This window comes from Theropithecus gelada, chromosome 20 (genome assembly GCF_003255815.1).
Source record: "Theropithecus gelada isolate Dixy chromosome 20, Tgel_1.0, whole genome shotgun sequence".
NCBI lineage: Eukaryota > Metazoa > Chordata > Mammalia > Primates > Cercopithecidae > Theropithecus > Theropithecus gelada.
This window is the reverse complement of record NC_037688.1, coordinates 30,964,624-30,990,053: the sequence shown is the minus strand read 5'-3', so window position 1 is coordinate 30,990,053 and position 25,430 is coordinate 30,964,624. Positions and strand designations below refer to the sequence as shown.

Below are 25,430 nucleotides of genomic sequence, written 5' to 3'. Positions count from 1 at the left end.
AAAGACACCTATGAGATCATATGGGGAACACAGAAGTCCTGAGCACTTTCATTTATTTAGGCATTTCACTGTGGCGCCTTTCCAAATCTTGAAATAAGTATCTGTTTTCTTCTGATAAATGATAAATACCTGGCCCCTTTTGATTGGTGGTGAGGGTTTCAGTGATATGGAGTGTTGGAAACACTCATGGCTAGATTTGACTAACGGGGCCAGGTGATGAGGCAGCTCAGCCAATAACTGGTGTATCGGTAGGTATCTCATCTCAGGACTACTGAAATCCTGGGCTCCTTACTCACCCGTGACACAAACACATTCCTTTGGTGGGTTTATACTCTGCTCTGTTTGGGTAAACAGAATGGACACAGCTAACCTGCTCCTACACAAATGGATTGACCAAAGGGCCAGGGGCTGTCTTAGATCCTGAGGGAACCCAGGGTAGGGAAGTCTCACCAGAATCATAGGAAGCGGCCCCCACTGGAAATCACATAAGCTCAGTACAAGTGGGCAAGTCAAGGGTCTTATGGTTTGAAGTGGACTGGGAAGGCTTTCAAAAGTATCCAGAGTCCATGTGCAGAAGAAGGTAACACACTTCAGTTTCTCTCAGAAACACTCTTGGACTGCCATCATTAAAGAGGTCTGATTAGCAGAACTGGAGGGATGTGAGTGAGTGGTGATAGACACACTTCAGAGAAGTGACTGGAATCTCCCCAGGGGAGGGAGCGTTGACATTCAGAAGCCATCAGTGAGAGATCATCTGATATAGAGGCTCCTGGGAGATGGAGAAGCCCTTCTGCTTGGTGGGAAGACCAGCACAAAGAAATCCGAATCCACAGGGTTCAGACTGAGCAAATGGAGCTGTGGGCTCAGTGCTTACTTATTGTGGGCTGCAGCTGTCTTATTCTGCCTGCGACATCCACTTGTAACTTGCAGCCTTCACTGAGCCCGAGAGATAAAGGAAGGACAAACTCTATGTATTATAAACTCCTCTCCTGGGCTTGGAGCAGGTACCGTGTATCAAGAGGGTTATGTGTATCTGAAAACAGCATGCTCATTCAGTTTCCTCTCACAGAGGGATGCTTCAATGTTATTTCATTCGAAGGAGTTAGGAACATGCAAGATATTTCTACTTTTCAGTTGGGATTTAAGTAAAAGAGAAAGAACTTCTATTTCCTTACAGCAAAAACTCAATATAGCATTTTCTATCAAATAGGAGAGCAAACCTCAGAAATAGGTAATAAGCCTCAACTTCAGACCCCACTTCCAGTTTCATATATTTGAAAGATTTCATACGACTTCTTTAACACTTCTGAAATTAAATTCCATGTCATTTATGCCTCTGAAAAAAAAAATCTTTCTTTCTTTATTACTCAGTTCTAACGTTTCTGAAAATCAAAACATCCAGAAATTTCCTTCCTGGCTCTGACATCAATATCCCTTCTTCCCAGTTCTACAAAACCTGCCCCATCACACAGATCTGCGTCCCCCATTCTGCAAGCCTTCTACATGTGACCCCTCTCCCATGACTGCCCGTTTTCCTGCTCCAAATGAGAGGCTGGGTACATAGGATTGAATCTGTAAGTGACTATGACCTTGTTTGTTCAAAAGAATTATCAAAATGGCCTTCAGTTCTATTGTAATTATCTTCCTTCTTGGTCTTAATGTTTTCCTTCAGATCTGTAATGAGTAAAGTAATTGCATTTTAGTTATTAATAAAGTGACCTGCTAGAAAAAAATCAACTTTAAATTTTCAAGCCTAAAGCTAATTCCCATATTGTGATTTCTACCCAAATTATTAAATATCTGTGGACATGGAACTTCATGCTTCCTTCTGGAACAAGAATAAACAACCAAGTGAATCGATGGCCACAGTTCTGAGACTTTCTGAAAGCTGTCTATGAACAAACAGCCACTGGTCTGTGATAGATGATAAATATGATCACGAGAAAGGTGTCATTTAAAAGTGCTCACCTTTTAAAAATTATATCAGCAATGCTTAAAGTGGCTCTTTAAAAAAACTCCCTTGAAAATCCTTAAAAATCTTTTTGAAAAATTGCCTTCCTTCCCCTCTATTATACCTCTACCTCCTTTCCTTCGTTTCTCCCTTACTTCCTCCTTCCTTCCTTCTTTGAAAGATTATTTCTTATAAATCTTGCCAAAAAAAACAAAGTGCAAGAACAGAAACTTATATACATATTTAATTTACCTGGCTTATCTAAAAAGTAGTTTACAATATGACTCAACTTTTACATTTATCAAATAAAATAGTTATGTTCTAGTTCCCAACTTACACTTAGAAGAATGATCCACGTGTTTGCCCACTCAAATGCTATGCTTTCCAATCATACTCTCTAATCTGACAAGAGACACATGTATTTAACTACAAATCATAATATTCGTAACCACTGAGAGCTCATGTTCCCCCCACTGTTAAGTGTTTATCCACATTAACTAGCTCAATGATTACCACCTTGTGAAGCAGTATTATCACTTTAAAGATGAGAAAATCAAGGCAAAAAGAAGTATCTTACCCAAAGCCAGACCAATAGTAAGTGGCAGAGCTAAGATTCTGTAATATTTTTTCCCCTAACTTCCCTAAACCCACTGCAATTATAAAAAGAGTCAGGCCTCACCTTTTTCACAATATCATAAAAAAAGGCCAGAAGAAACTGAAAAATACTACAATTCAAGCAGGCTTCGTAAGACCTGGTGTTCCTGTCTGGTCAACATAGTCCGGCACCCTGCATGCTTGTATCCTTCCAGTCACTTCTGGAAGGTGACACATGGGAGGTTCCTTTGGATGACAAAGTCAACATTAGTACATTACAGCTCTTGAGAAATGCATGGTGGATCTGTATCAAGCTATCCTGTGGTGAAGATCAGGGTCCAGTCAGTTCACAGCAGCGGAGGGGAATAATGATGTCAAGAGTAACTATTAATAGGTGATGAATTCTACCATGTTTCACCCAAATGGAAATGTTCTTGACCACATAAACAAATATTTTCAGCTGTATAATAGTTTTCCTTTAAATATTAGAAAAAACATCAACATAAAAAATTTCTCTGGGAAATGAAAACATGCTCCAAAAGCCACATTTCTATTAAAGAATAAGAAAAAAGAACCACAGATTACAGAAGCTATAGTCTGTTTCATTACCCTCAATTGCTGGTCTAGATCCTTCCAGATCAGTAAGAGAAATCATGGCTCTCTATAAATTCATCCAGGGCAAACAGCAGTTGTCTCAAAGAGAAACAGAAAAATAAATGAAAGCTAAAAAACTGAAGCCAAACTATCCTAGTTATCATTGAGAGAAAAGTTCGAATTGACACATGACACGCAAAGAGATTTTTCTGCTTCATTATTTTCCTGGGACAAGAAACTATGAATCAAGTTAAGTTATGATTCTCAAAATATGACCATAAAAGTTTCTCAGAGAGGGCTCTAAGATTTCACCTTCTGTCAGAGGAAGCTTCACAAAAGGAGTATTCTATCTTGATCTCACCTCCAACCCAAATACAGTGAAAAGTGCACTGAGGTTCTATAGAGCGGAGATAGTTGTGTGTGATGTTCATGCCTTTCTCTGGAGAGAACAGAACTGTGTCTTGTCTAGCAGGGAAGGTTGTTAACTTAATTAATGAGCCCTGAGGAACCATGCTGTTTCGAAGGCTTCCCAGGCCTCCTGCCACCTATACTGGTACTCCAATACAACAGCGAATGTACCAAACAATTGGAAAAAGTGTCGCTGAGCGCAAGGATCTGAAAGGATGATCCTGATAAACAAAGGCTGAGGAGTGGGAAAACCACACTGATGGAGAAGCTGTGACTTGTCAAGGACAGTTTGCTCTCAGCAGATTCCGGTCCTTCTTTCTCCTTTCTGGTTTCCATTTCCAAAGAGTCAGCTTCCACATGTTTGCAATGTGACTCAAGGCTATAACGGTAGGAGAAGTGGAAGGAGTGTGTAGTGAAAAGCTGGGTCTTTCTTCTTTGCTAGCCATCTGGGCTTCCACCCAACCTGGTTCTGCTGAGCTCACATGCTATGCCCGCTTGGGAAAAATAAAGTAAACTAAATTTGAGCTGTGCTCTCAAGTATGAATTGCTGGAACAGCAGGTTTTCTGCAGGCTTAGATGACAACAAAGCATGGTTTACTATTACTTACATGGTAATAAAGAAATTATCACGTTTCTTTCTCTTTTTAAGGCTTAGTTAAATTAGGCTTAAACTTCCCTAGGGATACCGGATGAAGTTTTCTTTGATCCAGGAGACATTTGCTAACAGAAGCAGAAATGTTCCCCTGCTCGCTAATGTCCACCAATCAGCTAGGAGCACTTTAGGTAAATACCTTTAAATTCTCAGACCTTTCTTTTTGAGAAAATATCAAGGGTTCAGTATTCAGAAAATTGCTGCATCTTCAAAGCATGACCTGAGCCAGCAGCATCAGGGTTCAGATACAAGGCCAGCACATTTGTGCTGCCATTCCTCAGAGGACTCCTCGATGCCCATGGAAAGCAAAAGCTTAATTCTCTCTTTCTGCCCTATGATACTCTTGGCCTCTCAATTCTCAGGACTGTTTTTTGTCTTTGAATCTCTCTCTCTCAGGGTACCCAAGAGACCCAAGCAGAAAAAATAACAGAATGAGACTGTCAAAATTCTGTAAAGCCAGAGTCCATCCAATACAAATAGGATATTATATTTCTGAAAGTAGCCAATTCCACTTGATTTTCTGGAAGGCACAAAACATGCATAATAGAACTTCAGCTTTGCAGTTCTTTTCCAAAGGGGAAAAACCCCATATGGAAGCAGGTGGCTTGAGGATGATCAGTATTCTACAGAACCCATTACCTTCCCTAGGTAAGGAATAAATGGAAAAATTCAGGCTAATGAAAAACTTGACATAAACAATGATAAGACACCCCATGCTTTAATGACTAGAAAAACAATTCTTCGGATGCTTCAACAATATAAATAAACTATCAAGTAAAGATTTTTAAAAATTCCTCCCAGCCCTCTGCACTGGACTTTCTTCTGCCTGTGGTCACTCTGTGATATGGGTTGGCTGTGTCCCCACCCAAATCTCAACTTGAATTGTGCTCCCATAATTCCCACATGCTGTGGGAGGACCTGGGGGGAGATCATTGAATCACGGGGGCAGTTTCCCCCATACTGTTCTCATGGTAGTGAATAAGTCTCATGGGATCTGATGGTTTCATAAGAGGAATTTGGTTCTTTCACTTTCACTTGGTTCTCATTCTTTCTTGTCTGCCACCATGTAAGACATGCCTTTCGCCTTCTGCCATGATTATGAGGCCTCCCCAGCCACGTGGAACTGTGAGTCCATTAAACCTCTTTCCTTTATAAATTACCCAGACTCAGATGTGTCTTTATTGCCAGCGTGAGAACAGATTAATATACTCTGGGTCATTACTCTCCCTTTCTCCACCAATGAACACCTCTGGGGTCTCTCAAAAGACAAACTCCCACCTCTGAGCCCTGGAGCAGCTACCAGCCTCCATCTGTTCAGATCACAAGGAAGAGAGGGAAGCAAGCAGGCCTGGTACTGTGCAGTGACATCAGTGCCCAGGATGCCAAAGACTAACTCCTCAAGGCTTGAGCAACGGACCCTACAGCCTTGTTAAATGATGAGCATGATGAGAAGGTGATGGAAGGGACACAACCTCTGGCCACATGGTTGGCAGGTGGTAAGACAGAGGAAGGACTTGTAGTTCTAGAGGTTTGAGTCTGTCATTCTTATAACATTGAGTCAAACTGCTTCTCACATGATACTATTCACAAGATTTTATTTAAATTCAATCATCACCTCTTGGCAATTTAGGAACAGGGTCTAATCTCTTGATCTTGAATCTCCTTGCTTTAAATTGAAAGAGCCTCTGAAACAGGAACAATGCTTCCATAAAATACTTGATATGCAGGGAACACAATCAGGACTAAACTAACCTTTTGTTTTCCCTGATGCATTTGAAGAAGTGAGATAGACAGATATAGGTCTGAGAAAGTAAGCCTATGTTTCTTATTTCTTTCCAGACCTTGAGGTAATAGTTTTAGTTTTTTTTTTTTTTAAGTTTATCTCATTTGAACACAATGTCTTTCCTCAGTGGTCAGAAACTGAAGAGTCCATCAGGAAGCAAGGCGGTCTCTAAGCCTCTTTTTTTTTTTTTTTTTTTTTTGAGACGGAGTCTTTGCTCTGTCACCCAAGCTGGAGTGCAGTGGCACGAACTCGGCTCACTACAAGCTCCGCCTCCTGGGTTTACGCCATTCTCCTGCCTCAGCCTCCCGAGTAGCTGGGACTACAGGCGCCCGCCACCTCGCCCGGCTAGTTTTTTTTTTTGTACTTTTAGTAGAGACGGGGTTTCATCGTGTTAGCCAGGATGGTCTCGATCTCCTGACCTCGTGATCCGCCCGTCTCGGCCTCCCAAAGTGCTGGGATTACAGGCGTGAGCCACCGCGCCCGGCTCTAAGCCTCTTCATCACCCTTTTCTTTTCTTTTTATTTTTTGAGCAGAGTATCAATTAGAGATTGATTATTAGATTAGCAGGAAACACTGCTTGGTTCCAATCTCCTCTCCTTCTACTGTGAACCCAACTCATATCAACAAGCTAATTAAAAAGAATCACACCCTAAGAAACAACCAATCACTGATGCATAGCTCCACTGTCAGAAATTAAGTAGTAGTCACTTGGCACAACTGACCTGATAGTGAGCAAGATTCAGAAGAGACCTTCAGAAGCAAGTGGTGCTGAACCATGCACAGAAGGTGTAGACAAAGATACAAGCCATGACAGGCTCTTAGCTGGCCAGCGCGCCTACTGATGCCTTCTCTGTGAAGTCACAGCCTCTCCTCTCTCTGCAGAGACTCTAAATGTGAGTGCCTGGAGGCCCTCTTCAGCCCTCTGCAACTTCCTTTTTGCTCTGCTCTTAGAGTTTTCATCTGCTTTTCATGGCTTCAATGAAGATCTCCACAGCACACTCACAAATCTTGCTTCCAGTCCTGAATCCCCTTCCACAAATTTTAGTCCTGCATTTGCCAAACTTTTTGGATATCTATAGTCATCTCAAATTCAACATGTTCAGAGCCAAACTCATCATCATTTGTTGATTTACATTTGTTCATTCATTCATTCGTTTATTAGCACTGGCCACAAATGAGGATAAGGACCTCCCTGATCTCAAGAAGCTCAGAGTCTGATCCTAAATTGGAAAGTCAGAACTTGCAGATCAAAAAGGATCAATTTGACTTAACTGCAATACCCTGTTTGTGTACAAGGCAACTGAAGCCAAGGGAGATCAAATGGCTTGTTAAGCTTATATTGCTATTGGCAAAGCTAGCAGGTAAACTCAGGACTCCTGACTTGCTCATTTCTATCAGACATCATAATTCTCCCAATATCTTCAGTACAGCTTTGGAGAAACACAAATGAAATTTCTCACAATGTCTCACCTCACCATCAACAGCCAGTTGATCAAAAAGCACTTTTGTGTCTTTCTTCTGAACATCTCGGATTTCTGCCATTTCCTTCCTTTCTGACCACCCCTGGGCTGTTCCAGGTCAGCAGCACCCTCATGCATCACTCGACTTTGCCTGCAGAGATGGTCAGTCTCCCTGACCCTTCCTGCACTGGGCATTTCCACTATCTGACCTGCACCACCCATCTCACCCTCTGTCGTGTCCATGTTCCACAGAACATGGACCCCAGTGGATGCTCTGTGGAGGGGGTCTGTGGTCATAGGGAAATGCTGCTTGCACCCCATTGCTTGGAGAGTCACCTTCTCTTGAACAAGTATTTCTTTAAGCTTATTTGACCACAGAACTCCCTCTTTGCAAGGAACGCACATGACCACCCCACAGAGCATGGTGGGAGATGGCAGCCTGCAGTCTAAAGCACAGTGGGTTGGTCAGGTAGCTCCTTCCCTGATGGTTTGTTTTGGTAATTTTCCCAATTGGAAACATTCTCCAACATTGCTTGAAGTCAAGGGTTCAGGCAGGGAAAGAAGGCTGGAGATGTGTGTCAAGGCTGAAACTTCCGTCATGTCAGAGGGCTATCCAGGGCTCAAGTGAGCAAAGGGATCTCCACATACAATGGGTTAGATGAAGATGAGGACCAAAAATGTAAATAGGTCAAGCCCAGAGACATGGAAAGGTCAGGAAGGAATCACTGGTCTTGCCGCCAGGTGGCTGAGCTGGGCTGAGGCAGGGAAGAGGAGTCAGTCGTGGTAATCTTAGACATACTGGGCCGAGACTCTTCTAGCTGCACTGGGGATCGAGGCTGATGACTGCTCCTCCTGAGGATGGGCTGCCCTGGGACCACAACATGGCAGTCAGGAGGAGGCTGGGGGTAGGCCACCGGTGGGTCCTGCCCATTTCTAGTTCAGAAGCAGGAAGAATGAAATTACCTCGGATACGTTTCTTTGTTTTTGTAATTTTCCCAATTGGAAACGTTCTCTGTCTCCTTTTCCACTTAATTACATCTTACCCTTCTTCCAATATTCAGTTCAGATCTCATCTCTTCTAAAAATCCTTTCCCAACTCCCTCATCTGAGACTACTGTAGCATTTATTTACCTGAATCAGAAAACCAAAATTTCAACAGTAAAAAGCACTCTTGGCTCACATTTGTGCCAAGAAGTCTGTGAAATGGTAGAATTTTCCCATTAAATACCTGTAGAAGTAATGTACAAGGTAAGATTATAGTACATTCACAAACAAGAACTGTATCTATATAAAACTTTCAGGAACTATAGTTTTTAAGTAAGGAGATTTAACATCAATAAAGAATTCACTATAACTGATACTGAGTTCTGCTGTTTTGACCAGAATAACTTTGGAAAAACTAGGAAAGTTTCATGCCTTCATTTTCACTTTGCAAAAATTGTCAACCAGCTAATGAATATTATTATGAGAAGAAAGACTAAATAATACAGGAAGAAAACAAAATCATGATAGATTCCATAAAGACCATTTATATTGGAAGTGAATATTTCTGCTTATTTCTGGTATCCCCATCCCCCACAATACAAATAAAATTAGTCTCATTATTTTGTTACCATTTCTGTGTATTACTATAACGTTTTTCTTCCTAAGGATGAAAAGATGCCTCGTGATAAGAATGCTCAATTCAGTTCCCACTTGGAATTCAAAAACTATCATATTAGATGCCATATTTTCACACACATACATCTCCTTCATTGAACCATGGGTTATGGAAGGAAGCATGAGGAGAAGCTCATCGGAGGTAATTCCAGTGTTCCTACTTCTGAAATAGAAATGGGCAGCACTTACCTATGGCTTATCCCTGGCCTCCTCCTGACCACCATGTTGTGGTCCCAGGGCTGCCCAGGAGAAGCGGTCATCAGCCTGGATGTCCAGCGTAGCTGGGAACAGTCTTGGACAACATGGACCTTACCAGTATGTTTAAGATTACAACTGATGGCTCTTCCCTGCCTCAGCTCAGCTCAGCCACCTGCTTGCATGCACCAATCAATAATTCCTTCTTGACCTTTTCCATATCTCAGGGCTTGACCTATTTTCACTTTTGGTCCTCATCTTGATTTAACCCATTATATTTGGAGATCCCTTTGCTCACCTGAGCCCTGGATAGTCCTCTGACATGACAGAAGTCTCAGCCTTGACACACATCTCCAACCCTTCTTTCCCTATGTGAACCCTTGACTTCAAGAAACTAGTCTACTCGTGGAGCCTTGGGTGAACCATGCCATGGTTCACAATTTCATTCTCCAAAAGGCCTGTCCTGGGAGACTCAGGCCCAGGTTCTTCTCTCAAGAAGCATTCTCCAACTTCTTTGCCTATGAAAATCACCTCAGCCTCTGAACTAGAATACCTTACTGTCTTCTCCAGTGACTCACATAGCTGGCCCCAAAGAACAGTGTCCCAGAGGGTGTCTCCAAGGGAAAAGCTCCCTCTTGGAGATTAACAACACACATTAGCATACTAAAGGCTTTCCAAAGTTTTATAACCAAGAAACCTTTCAAACAATATTCAGCCTCATGTTTCTCAAACTTACTTAGTCATGGAACTCCTTTTCCATGTTATATGCTTTAACAACCATTTGGAAGTGCAGACAGAAGGAAAATGAGCCTGCATACGTCAGTAGCATTTCTCACAAGTATACTTGTATTCTAAAGTGTCCTCATGTCCATGTCTCTTCTCCATCTGATTTCAATGGCAACAACTCGGCAGCTCTAACCAGCTGCGGGCTTCCTCACCTCCTATCACTGTTTTGATCCTCACATCACTCTCTGCCTGGCGGGAGTGGGCTAATGCACAGGAAGCCTGTAGCACAGCACCAGCATACAGTAAATAGCAAAGCTGCTAGCTTCTTTGATTTGGGGGCAGTAGGGAGAAAGAGTGCTTAAGAGTTTAGTCTGTGGAATCAGACAGACCCCATTTTAATTCTGGCACAGCTCTCACTAGACAGACTATGAGGTCAAGGATCATGTCTGTTTTGTCCATCAATGTCTGATACACACAACAGTGCCTGATATGGACCATGCAGTCAATGAGTATTCAATGAATGAATGAAGGACAAAGCAGGTCTCAACCCAGGTGATTTTGCCCAACAGAGCATATTTGGCAGTGTACAGAAACGGTTTTGGCTGTCACACTAGCATCTAGTGGGTAAAAGTAAGGATGCTTTACATGAAACATCCTACAATGTGTAGGACAAAGAATGATCCAGCCCCAAATGTCAACAGTTCCAGGGTTGAGAAGTCCTGCTATACAGTCAGGCCAATCAGGGATGAATTTCTAACCACTGACCCCAGCTGTTAGGCCTTGAGCAAGTCACAACATTTCTGTCTTAATTTCCTCACCTGTTGAATGGGATTCTAATGGGATCTTGTATCGTACACTTGTAAGCTAATACATATTCAAATGAGATGCACTGCATAATCCCTAGGAAGTGGTTAACACAGCAACTGGTGCATGGAAAACGTGACCTATATACGTGTCCCATGACATTCTTACCATTACCGTCTATATAATGTCTCACAGTGATGGTGAAGTTCTTCAGGTGGACTCTTCACTCTCTTGCAACTCACTGTCTCAATCCCCAAGTGAGCGCTCTTTTCAAAGCAAGCCCTGTGCTCCTACTTACGTTTCCTGTATGGTCAGCTTTTATTTATATGCTCACCAGGGGCTCCACAGTGAAAATGTTATTGAAGAAGAGCACGCTGTCTCCCTGCACCAGCCTCCTCTGATTCGCAAAGGTTTGGGAGAGAACAGAAAGACGTTCTCGGAGTAAAGGATCAGTAATGCACTCTTCAAAAAACTCATCAGTCTCATCCTTCTCCTCTTTGATCAGGTCATCACAGGCCCTAAAGAAAACAGGCAATGTGAGATTCATGTCGGTACTCCCATGAAGAACTCTGGCTTCCCTCCAGTCCCTCCTCCTGGAACTGTCCTCAGCCCTCACCCTGGCGTGGTCCCTCCTTGCCCTGAGTCTGTAACCTGCTGCCCTTGCACTCGGTCCTCAGACCTCTCAGAGCCTCCATTTGCTCATCTTCAGCCACCTTCTTTAAGAGATCCTCCCTGGATTCCTTTGCTATTCAATACTCATTGCTTTACTCCTGAGCCCTTATGTATATCTGGACAAATATTTTCTTTCAGGTAATTGTGTTTTCCAGGCTGCTTTTTAAATCTTTAACATCTATTCTGCCCCTCACATGGCAAGGACAATTTTGTTCCTTTTAAATTTGCTTAGCTTTAATTCTTTCTTTTTTTTTTTTTTTTTTTTCACCAAAGTCTCTTTTATTCTCTTTCACCATAAGTCACCTTTTATTTATATGCTCACCAGGGGCTCCACAGTGAAAATGTTATTGAAGAAGAGCACGCTGTCTCCCTGCACCAGCCTCCTCTGATTCGCAAAGGTTTGGGAGAGAACAGAAAGACGTTCTCGGAGTAANCTGCTTCAGCTCTCGCTGGTCGGGCTGCAGCAGCTGACCAGCGCCGATCGTCCGGCACTCCCCAGTGAGATGAACCCAGTACCTCAGTTGAAAATGCAGAAATCACCGGTCTTCTGTGTCGCTCGCGCTGGGAGTTGGAGACTGGAGCTGTTCCTATTCGGCCATCTTGCTCCGCCCCCCAGCTTTAATTCTTTCTTAGCTGTTAGTTACCTGGAGAATAGAACCTGGGGCCAGCAGGGACTAGGTTTGCATACCGATTCTATGATCTGTTTACTAGCTCTGTGACTTTGGGAGTTCCCCGATTCCTCTAAGCCTCACTGCCTTCTCCTTCTAGAGACCATAGAAGCTGCTCCATCAGAAAGATGTGTTGAGGGTTAAATGTAATCCAGGCTCTAGTGCAGTTCCTGGGACAAAGCTGGCAACTCCATACACACCGGTTTTCTCCCTCTGTCCACCATAGGCAATCACCAAGCTGTCAAGCTTACAAAATGCTCAAGCTATGCCTTAAGGCACCTCCTTTTCTCTCTCTTTCCTGCTCTTTTTTTTTTTTTTTTTTTTAGATGGAATGTTTTTTTTTTTTTTTTTTTTTTTTTTTTTTAATTTAATATCCATCGTGGTAAGTGAGAACAGCAGCTTTCCCCAATCCTCCACTTACTGCCCCCACCAGAGCTGTGTTCACATTTCTCCTGAACTTTGCAATTGAATTTTATCTCCTCCCAGGACATACGACCACATTCCCATCAATGTACTGGTATTACCAGGGGTGAGTGACAAATTATTTTGCAACGTAAGTGCTGAGTGGGAGCCCAGGATCACTGAATTCCTGTCCCAGTTCCAACTCTTGTCAGTATTGTCAAATAACTCTTTTTAAATAACGTATGTGTTCAGGGTGCTTTGGTCACACTGCAAAAAGAAGTCAAAGAAATGGGCTCAGTGTGTTCTGGTTCCAAGGAAGAAAGCATCTTGTGCTTGATTTTTATTGCCAGGTAGGAGGCAGTGTCCAAGGTGACTGGCAGTATTCCTTCCACACTGCTGGGCACAGCAGTGCAAATTAAAGACAGCTCAGTTTGCAGAAAAAAAGGAGTCCATTTCTTTTCCATTTGATATTTTGTTATCTGATACTGATCTGGAAAACTTACAGATTATATTAGAAACCAAAAAATTCCACTTGCAGGAACAGATCCTTAAAAACAATCATGGATATAAACAAAGACACATCTACAAAGATGTCCATTAAAGTGCTGGAATGATACCAGATCAAGTGGGTAAATTTGATGTAAGATAATGAAGCACTGGTTGAACAAAAATAAGAATCATAAACATTACATTTATTGGGCACTTGTCAAATTTTTCACATGCATCATATAATTTAATACTCATAACTACCAGAAGGGTCATTAGCATTATGATCATCATTCCCACTATGTAGATGATGAAACTGAGGCTTAGAAAGGTTATGTAACTCGTCCCAGATCATGTAGCCGAAAGATAGCCTGAACTGCAGGTCTTTGGAGGCTTGAATCCCCTGGTGCTAACCCATGTGCACACTGCCCCCCAGGAATCCAGGGAATATCAGGGAACAATAAGCAGCTAGTAAAGTGGTATTAAATAGAATACTTAACGTCATTTTCAAATGTCTGAAATATTTTAAGGTGAAAAACAAATTGGCAAAATGTAACATATACAATAATCCCACTTTTGTAATAAAAAAGCAAAAGAAAAATATATACTTATTAGGGGAAAAAAACAGATTTAGACATACCAAAATATTGACTGTGGTTTCCCTAGTTGGAAGGATTAGAATGGATTTTTGCCCTCATCTTTGTGCTTGTCTTAATATTTTCTAAATTGTATTAGTGCACAATGTATTTCTTTTTGAACCAAAAGACAAGTCATTTAAGAAATTAAATGTTAATTAATTCTCAGGCTGAGGCACTAAGATTTTCACCTGTTTGCCTAACATGCCTGCATCGGCATGAGCCTGTGGATGCCACCTCTGGAAGAATGCACAGGTGAAATGCGGGGGTGGCACAATGTGGTCTGGTCTGCAGAAGGTGGAGGCAATGGATTAGATGTACACATAGCAACATGAATGGATCTTAAGCACACAGCCTTGTGAGAAAAAGGAGAAAATGGAATACAAAATATGACTTTTCTCTGTCTCTCCCCTGAGACAATATACATTTTGAAAGAACAGATTCACATAAAAAGATAGATACATTAACATATTAGAATGGTATCTTTGGGGGAATTAACAGGAGTAGGGTGTGGGGATGTAAGAGAATAAATAAAATTCTTTGTGTGGACCAAGGATGAGGATGATAATGCTCCATGAACTGAGGAGTATGAGAAATGCAATCCCTGCAGCAGAAAGCAAAGAGAACAAAACAAATTCCAAAATGCTGCTCTTCTCCCATGCTGTTGAAACTCCAAATTGGTAAGAGCCAGTAGAAGGCAAAGGGAAGAAAGTGGGTCCTGGGTTCTTCCTCTTTGCCCTCTGATGGAGAATTGGAGCCAGGACTGAGAGTCGAGGAGGAGGTGTATAGCCACACCTTCAGGGAGCCTGGCTCCAACAAGGGCTTCCATAGATCTCAGTCCTAGTGTTCTGCCATCTTGTCCCGCTGATCGTCATGGTTTCTTGCACTCAGAGCTTGTTCTCTTTTATAGATGAGGAGACCTTTCATCAGACAGCATAACAGCAGGCCAGCCCTCTCTTCAATAAAACCATGGACTTAACCCATTTTACAAATGGTCTAGTAGCTACCAGCACCTTTAATAGTCAATGGGGAAGACGTGTGTCTCCGGTGAAGCAGGGTTGAACGAGTAATAGTCCCTCATCTTCAGGTACTCAAGGCCTGTAACCTGCTCCCTTCACCACCCAAAAGAGATGCTAACTGAAGGCTGAGAGGATTAAAAACTAAGAGCCATGGTCTTGAGGGCTGGAAGAAATACTCCCATGTCCACACTTGGCCTGGAACAAATGGAGCCATCCACCTTCAAACGGAAAACGAACCATGTGACTCTGAACAGTTAGCAACTCTGTGATGGATGTTACAAATGAAGAACTAGAGATCCTCTCCCTGTTTGGCAGTACCATGTAAATCTTCAGATTTTTGTATAAACCATAGGGAAGGAAAGGGGCCTCTAACCATAACTAAGATTCAGTTTATTGTGATTCAGGTGGTAGGCTCAAAGCCCAATTAAAACTGATTTATCTAAGGAAACGTGTCATTTCCTACATCTGCATATTATAGAATAAACCCATGCTGACCACCCTGGGGGGCTGCATTCAGAATTGTAGGAGCTCTTGTACAGAGCAAATCTAGAATTAGAGCCAGCTGCTATTGAGAAAATGGCTGTGACCTTGCTGGGGAAATGGGGAGCAAAAATCCTTAAAGCCCATGCCAGGTCTCCAAATACAGCGAACGTGATAAGAATGAGTATGAAAGAATCTTGCAGAATGTTTTAAAATCCCTCAGGACAAGGTTGAGGAAGCAAGGAGGAATGAATGCAGCCTCCATTTCTGAAGAGATTAATTTCTCTGCAAGTCCCAGGAAAACATCAAGAGAAAGAACAAAAAGGTGATCTTTTAGAGGTCCCTATACATCTGATTCTCCAGTTTAAAAAAAAAAGAAAAGAAAAGAAAACATTTTTAAAGCACAGAACTTCTTTCTAGGGGGAGGAACATCATTGCCCAAGAGTGTAGCATGGAAACAACCTTCTATACCCAAACCTGGACACGTGTCCTAAAGTTTTTAGCGATACTTTGAGGTGGGTGTGGAGGAAGGCCAAACAGTAAACTGCTGGAAACATAGGGATTCCTGGGGCTGAAATTCCCCCACTGGAAGAAGAGATATCCACGTGTTTGCCACAAGAGGGCAAGAAACCTTGATGGCTAGAATGGGACTTGAGTGTATCTGTTAGAGCTATCAGCATTGTTGAAGCCACCTTTGAGCAACGTTCAGCCCCTGGAGATGAATGCCACAGGACACGCTTTAAGCCATGTTAAAATGCCAGGAAAACAGTGGGCAGGCTCTTGAATCTGACCTGAAAGTTTACACAGAAGTTAAACCTTTTAACCATAGAGGTTGCTAAAGGAGGGGGAACAAAGGAAGAAGGTGCGCCCCATCATGAGCAAGAGAGTCAGACATCAAGAGGGTAACGTCTGATTCAGCTCTGTAGGCCTTGCTGGGGTGCTCAAGAGAGGATTCACCCCATTCGCTAAAGATCTCGCTGCTGCTTTTCAGGGATGGGCGGACCTCTGCCCATAAGCAAGTTACCAAAGAACACTCTGCTTTATTGACCCCTGATGTGTGGCCTGGGACACAGTCTGAGAATTTGTGACATGGAGGAGGAGGGGCCTACACTCACAGCAAGAGCACCACTGCCCTGTCCAGAAGACAGGAGTTTAATGTTTAGTAAAGGGCAAACTTGTCTGTACTTGCCTTCCTTTCCAAGAGGTTGGGCATTTTATCACAGTTACCTCAAGGACAAGAATTCATGGCTTATAATAGGAAAGTTGTTTGCTTTCTTATTATTATGCTTGGGGCTGTATCGAGGAACAATAGAGAGAAGAGCAAGAAGTGCCACCCTGGTGCGACAAGAGATCAGCATGACTGGTATCCTTTTTCCCTCTTGGCCGAGCTCCTGGCACTCAGGAGAGAGGTGGGAGGAAGAGAAGGGGCAGCACATCGTAGACTCTTTATAGAGATAAAGCAATACAGTTTGGAGAAACAGGAGTTCTGGGCCTGTGTGTCACCCAGAGTGAAAGTGGTGATATTCTTATTTATGTGAAGCTGCTTTTCAAGTCTATTGGTTAAAAGACGGTCATGATTCTAGATGATAAAGGCTTCCAATCATGGTTATAAAAATGCTATCCTATATTTTTCCCCTTGTTACAAAGAAGTTGCCAGAAGAAATAATAGAAAGAGCAAGGGAGATAGTAAAAGAAAATGATGCAAGAGAAAGGGAAGAATAAAAGACGATATCAAAGAGAGAGGGATGTGTCAGGTGAAGTGGGAAAAAAATGAAAATCAATGTCCATCCACTGGGGCTGAATTATATTCCCTATAGTTAAGCATCTCTGATAACCATTGGTTTTAATTTTTCTAGAGTTTAAGTGCTGAAATTAACCTTACATACTTTTTGGTATTAGCATGGCATCGATCACATACTATCCATATAGCCAAACACACAGACACAGCTGAAATTAAAGCTGGCTTTCCTTCTTACAATGTGTACTCACTCTCCACAAAGGCTTATGCCCATAGGACAAGAATGATACTGAAACACTACTTTGCTGTTTGACTTTCTTTACTTGATCTCCTTTCCCACTTTCCCTTCAAGCATGTTGGGCCATTTTGATCGCTGGTGAGCACATGTGAGCCAGGGAACCAGGCAGGGCAAAGGAAGCAGTAGCAGATCCTTTTCCTTGTGCCTTTTAAAACCACAGATATTTCTATGCCATAAGGCCAGAGGAAGATTTTAGGCATAAGTGGTTTTTCTTTCCTCATTTTTAAAAAAATGGCACAGTAGTGATTCAGTGATTAAAGCTCATTGTCTGAATGACAAAGCTTCTGGTCCACTGTGTCCTGTCATTGTCGCGGCTTCCGATTCAATTAGGGACTGCACACTGGGGGGAGTTCTTCCTGGTTTCCAGGGACCTAAGACTTTTATTTTTATCACATATGAACTTGGTTTTAAACAAAGCTTTGAAGCTTCCCAGGGCTAATCTTTAATGAAAATGGAAAGGCAAATAAAAAAGGCTGAAATAAATTCCAATGAAAGCAGCAAAAGTGTTAATTCAGGGAGGCTGGAAGGAGATAAAAACGAAAATGGAGCTTAAAAGAGGCAGGCATGGATTCAGTAAAAAGAAATCTTCAAAATTTAACAGTGATGAGATTAGCTACAACAGTTTGGTTTTACATTTTATTAATTTTCTCCACTGCCTGAAGTGCCATTTTAAAAAGCATAATAATATTAAAGATACCAATAAGAAATCATTATTAAATTATATAGTTTGCAGGGACTGAGCAATGCTACTAAAACCAAGAATATAAAAGCCATTATATCTAAGCCCTTCTTTTTCCTCAATCTTCATATTTTCTAGAAGTATCTTTTCACTGAAAAAAATTCCGCATTGATGCCAATCCAAAATAGATTATTTTTAGGAACTCTTTATGAAAGCTGATCAACCTGGCCGGGCGCGGTGGCTCACACTTGTAATCCCAACACTTTGGGAGGCCAAGGCAGGCGATCATGAGGTCAAGGACCTTGAGACCAGCCTGGCCAACATATTGAAACCCCGTGTCCCTACTAAAAATACAAAAAATTAGCCGGGCGTGATGGTAGGAGCCTATAATCCTAGCTACTCAGGAGGCTAAGGCAGGAGAATTGCTTGAACCTAGGAGGCAGAGGTTGTAGTGAGCTGAGATCGCACTACTGCACACCAGCCTGGGCGACAGTGCGAGGCTCCGTCTCAAAAAAAAAAAAAAAAAAAAGAAAAAGAAAAAGCTGATCAACCTGGTTAGGGTTATGAAAAGTATTTAATAGAGACAGGGAGACTTGTTTTGAAAGAATAGTGAAGAATGATAGGTTTGGTCTTCAAAATCTAGGCATTCCATTACTTCTAAACTATAACCAGGTTACATTAACTCAGGATGGACATTCTGTTCCACATAGCTCAGCTCAGGTTGTTCAGATGAGCAGCTTCAAAAGAGGATCTTACACCAGAACCAAGTTAGAAAAATGTGACATTGGTTGAGTTGGCTAAAAATTAGCACAAAATTCACTGATTTTTCATAATAACTTACTTTTACATTCACCCCCCCCTTCAAATTACTGCATATAGGTGATTTTTTTACAGACCTATACTTTTCTCTGTCCTCTTCTTGCTGGGTAGCAAATACCTTCCACAGGAAATGGGCAATGATATTACTGCGGTTGTGAATGGTTATAGTTCGCTGATTGGCCAGAGATATGTAGGTTTTCTCGATGGTCAAGGAATTCTTATCCAGCCTTATATTCATGTCTATGGCAGCTCCATAGAGAGATACAAACACTTTTTCACCTACGAATTAACAAAGTACAAACACACTTCAAGATTTATTCTAAAATGACATGCCTAGGCTATCTTTTTTTCAAGATGAAGTTAGGCAAAATAGTATAAGCATCAAGATTTCATTCTTTCCACTGTACCCCCATCAGTCCAGAGATGAGATACGATCAGAAAACAAATACTATGCTTGGTGCAGTTAGAGAAAAATCAAGCTATCTTGCCTGGTCATTGCAATGAATATATAAAATATGCATTGTTGTTGTGGGCACTCCAAAACTTTTTCTTCTTTGTAAATAGCTTTCAATCCTACAGCCTGACCAGGAGGACAATCGAGTTATAGAATTTTACTCTATGCCTCATCTTTAGCTCATGCATGAGCTTGATTTGTCATTCTTAAAATGCTTGTGCCAAGTATACTTAAGAAGAGCTGCTCAACATGAGAGAATTTAAGTCCATTTGAGAACACAGATCAGAAGGGAAAATTCAGTAACTTTAAAAATAGAAAACTGACTATTTAAAAGAAACCACATCCCTAAACAGCAATTAAAACAAAACAAAAGACACACACACACACACACACACACACACACACACACACACACACACACACACACCCCTGACATGTCTGGATAGTGGCTACATAAAAAGAAAACAAAAATAGACAAAAATTGTATTTAAAATTAAATATTTTTAAATATTAGGAATATCTTTATTCAGTATAGCAATTTAAACCCCTGACTTTATTCAGGATGCACCAATTACCTTGATTCTAAGTACATAAGTGAGCTTTCGAGAAGACACAAACCTACAAACTATATTTGATTTGATCTCTGCAATGTCACAGCAGGTACATTACTCTGACATCATATAGAAAAAATAAATATTGTAATACCATGAATGTTTTGTTGACTTATGTTGCTAAAGTTTTAAAGCATCATTATTTGCATCTTATTTTTTAGCAAACATTTCTGCTGCATTCACTATTGTATGAACCAGTCATTCAGGAAATCAACAACTCTTTATACATTTTAAATGTTCTTTAGGCTCAATAAATTTGGATGCAGAAAAAACTTTCCCCAAAGAAAGAAGTAGTAAGCATCTAGGCATTTGACTTTAAAATTTTTATTTAAAAAACATATAGAGAGTTGAAATTTCAAGTACTATAAAAGCAAATACAACAAAACTAAAAAATATATTTCTCGCCTTCACCTAACTCCAGGTCTGATTTTTAGAGGTAAGAACTGTCAATATTTTTGTGTACTCCTTTCCAAAAAAAGGTATGCACTCTTGTCAACTTTTAAACTTTCTTTGAGTGAAATGTAACAATCTGATAAGTGAAAACTCATTGTTACTTTAGTTGGAATATTCTTAATTATGGATGTTTTATGATATCCTTTTAGCAACATATTGACAAGAATGTGGAAAAAGAATTTTTGTATACTTCTGATGAAAGTATAAATTGCCATAACAACTTGACAAGCCAATCTAGTATCCCGTAAAGCTTGGGATAATTTTGCCCTATACCCCAGCAATTGCACTTGTAGGTATTTATCCTAAAGGAAAATCTCACACAGCTGCCCAAGAAGACACTATACAAAGCTGCTCAATGCAGCACTGTTTGTAATAGCAAAGAAGTTACATCTTCAATTTTCACATACTGGAATGTGGCACATTCATTGAAATGAATTAGAGCAATGTGTATCTACTTGTTTAAATATTTAAAACAACATTGAATGAAAAAAGCAAGTTGGAGAATTGTATGTACAGTATGATACCATTTATGTGAACTTTAAAACTGCTCAAGACAATATTATATATTGTTTATGGATAAGTATGTAGCAATAGCATTAAAATGCACCCAGTAAAGCTCCTCTGAGGAGCAAGATAGGAGAATTAGATCAGAAAAGGGTAACAAAGTGGCTTCAGGTCTGTAATCAGTTTGGTTATCCAAAAATAAATAAATAAAACCTCTAGAAAGAAATGTGTATGGCAAAAGGTTGAGATGTGTTAAATATAACAGGTGTTGATTATATTATTCTCTGTGCTTTTGTATCTGAAATATGTAATTGTTTAAAAAATTAATCAAAGGGAATAAAAGATCCAAGGGCTTATTTCACGCAACCTAGGGGTCAGAGAGACTGATGTCATTAATTTGAGCTGCTCACTGCAAAAGTCTTCCTTCCTAGAAATATAGCAAAAGTTATTATTTTTTTCAAGAACCATCTAATATTGATTTTTTTCACCACTATCTTCCAAAACTCATCAGCTCCACAAAGTGAAGGAAGCAATAACTCTTCTCTTATCTCCAAAGCTGTTGAAGTACTTGGTTTTTATAATACTTACTTTTATAGAGACCATCTTAAAAAGGCTCCCCAACCCTTAGCTACTTTGAAGATTGACAGGATGGAAGTGGTGTCATGTCTCCAGGAATGGATGGGGAAGCTGTTCCTCAACATTAGCATTTTTTGTGTCCTTGGAGGACCTGTTCCCGCACTGGTACCTTTTTGGTTTCTGGAGTTGCATGCTGCAGTCATCATAGATGGGTTTAGGAACAATCTTTTATTACATCCCAGTACAGATATATTTGTGGAAGGTCTCATTTATCTCTTGCTAGTTTTGCTACCATCAATCATGTAAAAACAAATATGAACAAAACTAATTTTACAAAAATGAATGTGAAGCTAACTATATACACATATACTTCATACTGTGTATATAGTTATATACACATATACTGCATACTGTGGTTTCAGTACTCTCAGACAACCGAGGACACTAAATTAAATATATGAGTGGAACCACAGATTTTCCAGGGAACTAACAAGTTGATGGAAAGTTTTTCATTACTTGGTCACAACAGGGTCAAATTCACTATGGTAGGGCATTGCTGAACCAAACTCTTTGAAAGTGCTCTTTGTTCGGGAAACTTAAGTAACACTTATGTAACAATAAATGGTATCATACTGTACATACAATTCTCCAACTTGCTTTTTTCATTCAATGTTGTTCTAAAGATTTAAACATGTAGATACACATTGCTGATTGTCGGTGGTAATGCCAAAATCGGTATTCTCAATCTGCACAGAAGGCAGTGTGAGATGCAGAAAGTGTACTGGTCTCAGGGGGTCCCGAAGACCTGGGTTCAAATTCCAGCTTTAGTGAGCTGTAAAGTCATTTAACGTCTCTGGGCTTCAGTTTACTTGTCACTAAAATGAAGGGAGTTAAAGAAATGTCCCTTTAAATACTAACACCTGGTAATTTGCAAATCTTCACTTGCTATGAACTTATGGAAACCTTATCTCACTTCCCTAAACATTTAAATCCCTGACAATCTGAGTGTCTTAACTTCTGCTACTCCCTATCCTAAGCTATGGAATAAGAAACAAAGAAAACAAGGTCAAGTAATGTTTCCATTGCTTCTAAAGCCATGTTAAAACATTTGCTTCTTTTACATTACCTATGTTTGGCTGGATTTTCTAGTTATAACAGCACACATTTATAATTAACAATAATCCCACCATTGAAACAAAGTTGATGTGGGTAAGTTTGCACAGATATTAATAGATTCAGATAGACATTATTTAGCAGTTTTAACTGCAAAGTAGCAACATCACACTCAATTACTGACTATATTATATTTTGGTATGCCTCTACTGGCTTTTATGAGGAAAAAAAGAAAAATTCTTTATAGTTTTAGAAAGTTTACTAGAGTAAAATACGTAAATTACTATAAAGCGGCCGTGTGAAGCACTAATATTATGACTGTGTGTATATTTAATAATAACACATCATCACACCTTTGGGGAAAAAGGTTACTTGCCAACTTCTGACTCCTAAAGTATCTCCTCTTCAGTAAGAGACATAACACTTTTAAAAATGCTGAATACATGCATCATCTCTATTTCCTGAGTATGCCAATGGTTAATGTCACTTCTAAGGTGAGAAGAGCAACCTCACCAGGCAGTGAAGAAGAAACCCCCTACACTACTATTTCTGGTACTCATTCTAGTAACCAAAGTTTCCTTAAAAATGTCTTTTTTCTTTTTCTTTTTTTAAATTTTGTTCAAATGTCTTTTTTGAACTGCTGGTCTGAATAGCAGTATCTCCTTGAACCCTGTGATTATATTTAGTTTCTCAAGACTAGTTGAAAAGTGCAAAACTTAAACAATTAACCATTTGTTTGTCTCTTCAGAGTCAAATGATACTTCCACTTATTTGTTTGGTTTTGGATTTGGTTTTGGCTTGGTTTTGTTATCAATGTAACCTTGGGTAATTGTATTTTTAATCTCTTCTGGAGGGATGAGTTTATAAAAGGTATCACCTTGCATCAGTTCTTTCTCAATTCTATAATTAAAAAGATAACTAAATCATTTCTCAGGTAAAATCAGCTGCTTAAACAAACTTGATTTTACTATACGCAGGCACACACAGGGAGAAAGAGGAAAAGAGAAAGGAGGGGAGAATTCTGGTTCAGGAAAACATTAATGGGTAAAATATTAGATACTGCTAAAACTTTATACTGAACCTCCTTAATTGCTCAAGCACTGGTTCAAACTCTGGTTGTCAGAAAAAGCAAAGAAATCTCCTAGCTTCATTTAATCAAGAATATATCCAGTGGAGGGCCAGAAATGGAAGGAACAAATGCCACTGTTAGGAACGTGATTGAGTACTTCCTGCTGAGGAGTGTCAATGCTGCTTCTTCTGGAACATTGTTTTAGGAATTACAAGGAAAAGACTCATCAAGAGCCCATGTTAAATTTCCTTCCCCCAATAAATTCATATTTCAAACAGCTGCAGAAAGTTCAATCAGATGCTTATTTGATGAAATGAAAAGCCAATGATCGTGGCTGCTTGGAAAAGCTTCATGATTAATTGTGTTTAGGCAGTTATTAGCATTTTTCACTAATGGAAGGTTATGGATTCTGGTCACTAATAACCCACAATAAAGATTGAAAGCATATTCTTAGCAGCAGTCCATTTCATGTAAGGAAAAATTCTGTAAGACAGTTTACCTCTGCAATCTTCAGAGTATGACTTTATTCATTCACCAAAGGTGACATCAGAACCTCAGGGGGTAGAAACCAACTATTCTATGAATGGTTAATTTTTTTTTTTTTTTTTTTTGAGACGGAGTCTAGCTCTGTCACCAGGCTGGAGTGTAGTGGCACGATCTTGCCTCACTGCAACCTCCAACTCCCTGGTTCAAGCTATTCTCCTGCCTCAGCCTCCCAAGTAGCTGGGATTACAGGCACGTGCCATCACACCCAGCTAATTTTTGTATTTTTAGTACAGACTAAAAATACAAGGGTTTCACCATGTTGGCCAAGATGGTCTTAATCTTCTGACCTTGTGATCCGCCTGCCTCGGCCTCCCGATTACAGGCATGAGCCACCACGCCCAGCTGAATGATTAAATTTTAATACACAAATATTTCTTGTGGTTCATCCTATCTTTCCTTTAGCACAGCAGTATATATGTAAGCATAGGTGTCATTCTAAATACTTATATAAAAGTAAAATTGAGATCCAGGGAGGCTGGGAAAATGCAGCTGCATTTCAAAGGCAGCAGATCAAGAGAGCAAAAATGCACATATAGTCATATGGAAGAAAGAACACTGCCCAGGAGTTAAGAGCTGAGTCCCGCTTCTGACTGGGCTTCTATTTGGCCTTCTGATTAGTTCTGTGACCTTGGGTGAGCCACTTAATTTCTTAGGGCTTCAGTTTATCTGTAAAATCTAAGGGTTGGATGAGGTTATCACTGAAGTCGTCACTCAAGTTTTGATTCTACTGATCTATAAGCACTGATTCTATTGATCTATAAGCACTCTAAATCAGCTGAACTCAAAACCCAACCAAATAGCATTTTTTGAAATTACATCCCAACATATGCAGAGTTGTTTATTTATAAATTATACCCATATGCTAGATTGCTCATGTGTCAAATGTATTTAAAATACCCCCAAATGTTTGAAAGAATGAGATAAAGATGAAATAAACAATCATTTTAAAGATAATGTATTCACTATGTTTACCAACAATTAATTATTTTAATAAGAGTAAAAGGGTTGACTAGGCTTCATTCTTTTCCAAACTCCTGATTTAAAATCTTGTGATACAGTGACCCAAATGTAATTCTAAGGCCACATTTATTCTGATACTTAGTTTCAGCAACTAACATAAGCAAAATCAACAAGGATATAAGATATAAGATGTAAGCAAAATCAACAAAGATATGGAGATCCAGACAGAAAGAAAAATGTATCACTACCATATTTATTAGCAGGCATAAGTTTCTTCAGTTTCATCCACTATCAGTACCAATAACACAATGGTTTTGGCTGAAATTCAGCTAATAATTTTACCATAATGGGAATAATTACTTAATAGTCAAACAGAAGGTTCAAATATATCTGTAATTGCATTTAACATAAAATGACTGAAT

The 25,430-nt window shown here is 40.2% G+C and overlaps 1 protein-coding gene across 1 annotated transcript in view; it reads right to left on the bottom strand.

The window, feature by feature from the left end:
- HYDIN (HYDIN, axonemal central pair apparatus protein) overlaps positions 1-25,430 on the bottom strand; it is a 421,369-nt gene that overhangs the window by 307,464 nt on the left and 88,475 nt on the right. The window contains exons 9-10 of the mRNA XM_025370321.1: positions 18,800-19,001; positions 11,161-11,344 (exon numbers count right to left, since the gene is read on the bottom strand). Coding sequence (XP_025226106.1) covers positions 11,161-11,344; positions 18,800-19,001 — 386 coding nt within the window. The remainder of the gene's footprint in view (positions 1-11,160; positions 11,345-18,799; positions 19,002-25,430) is intronic.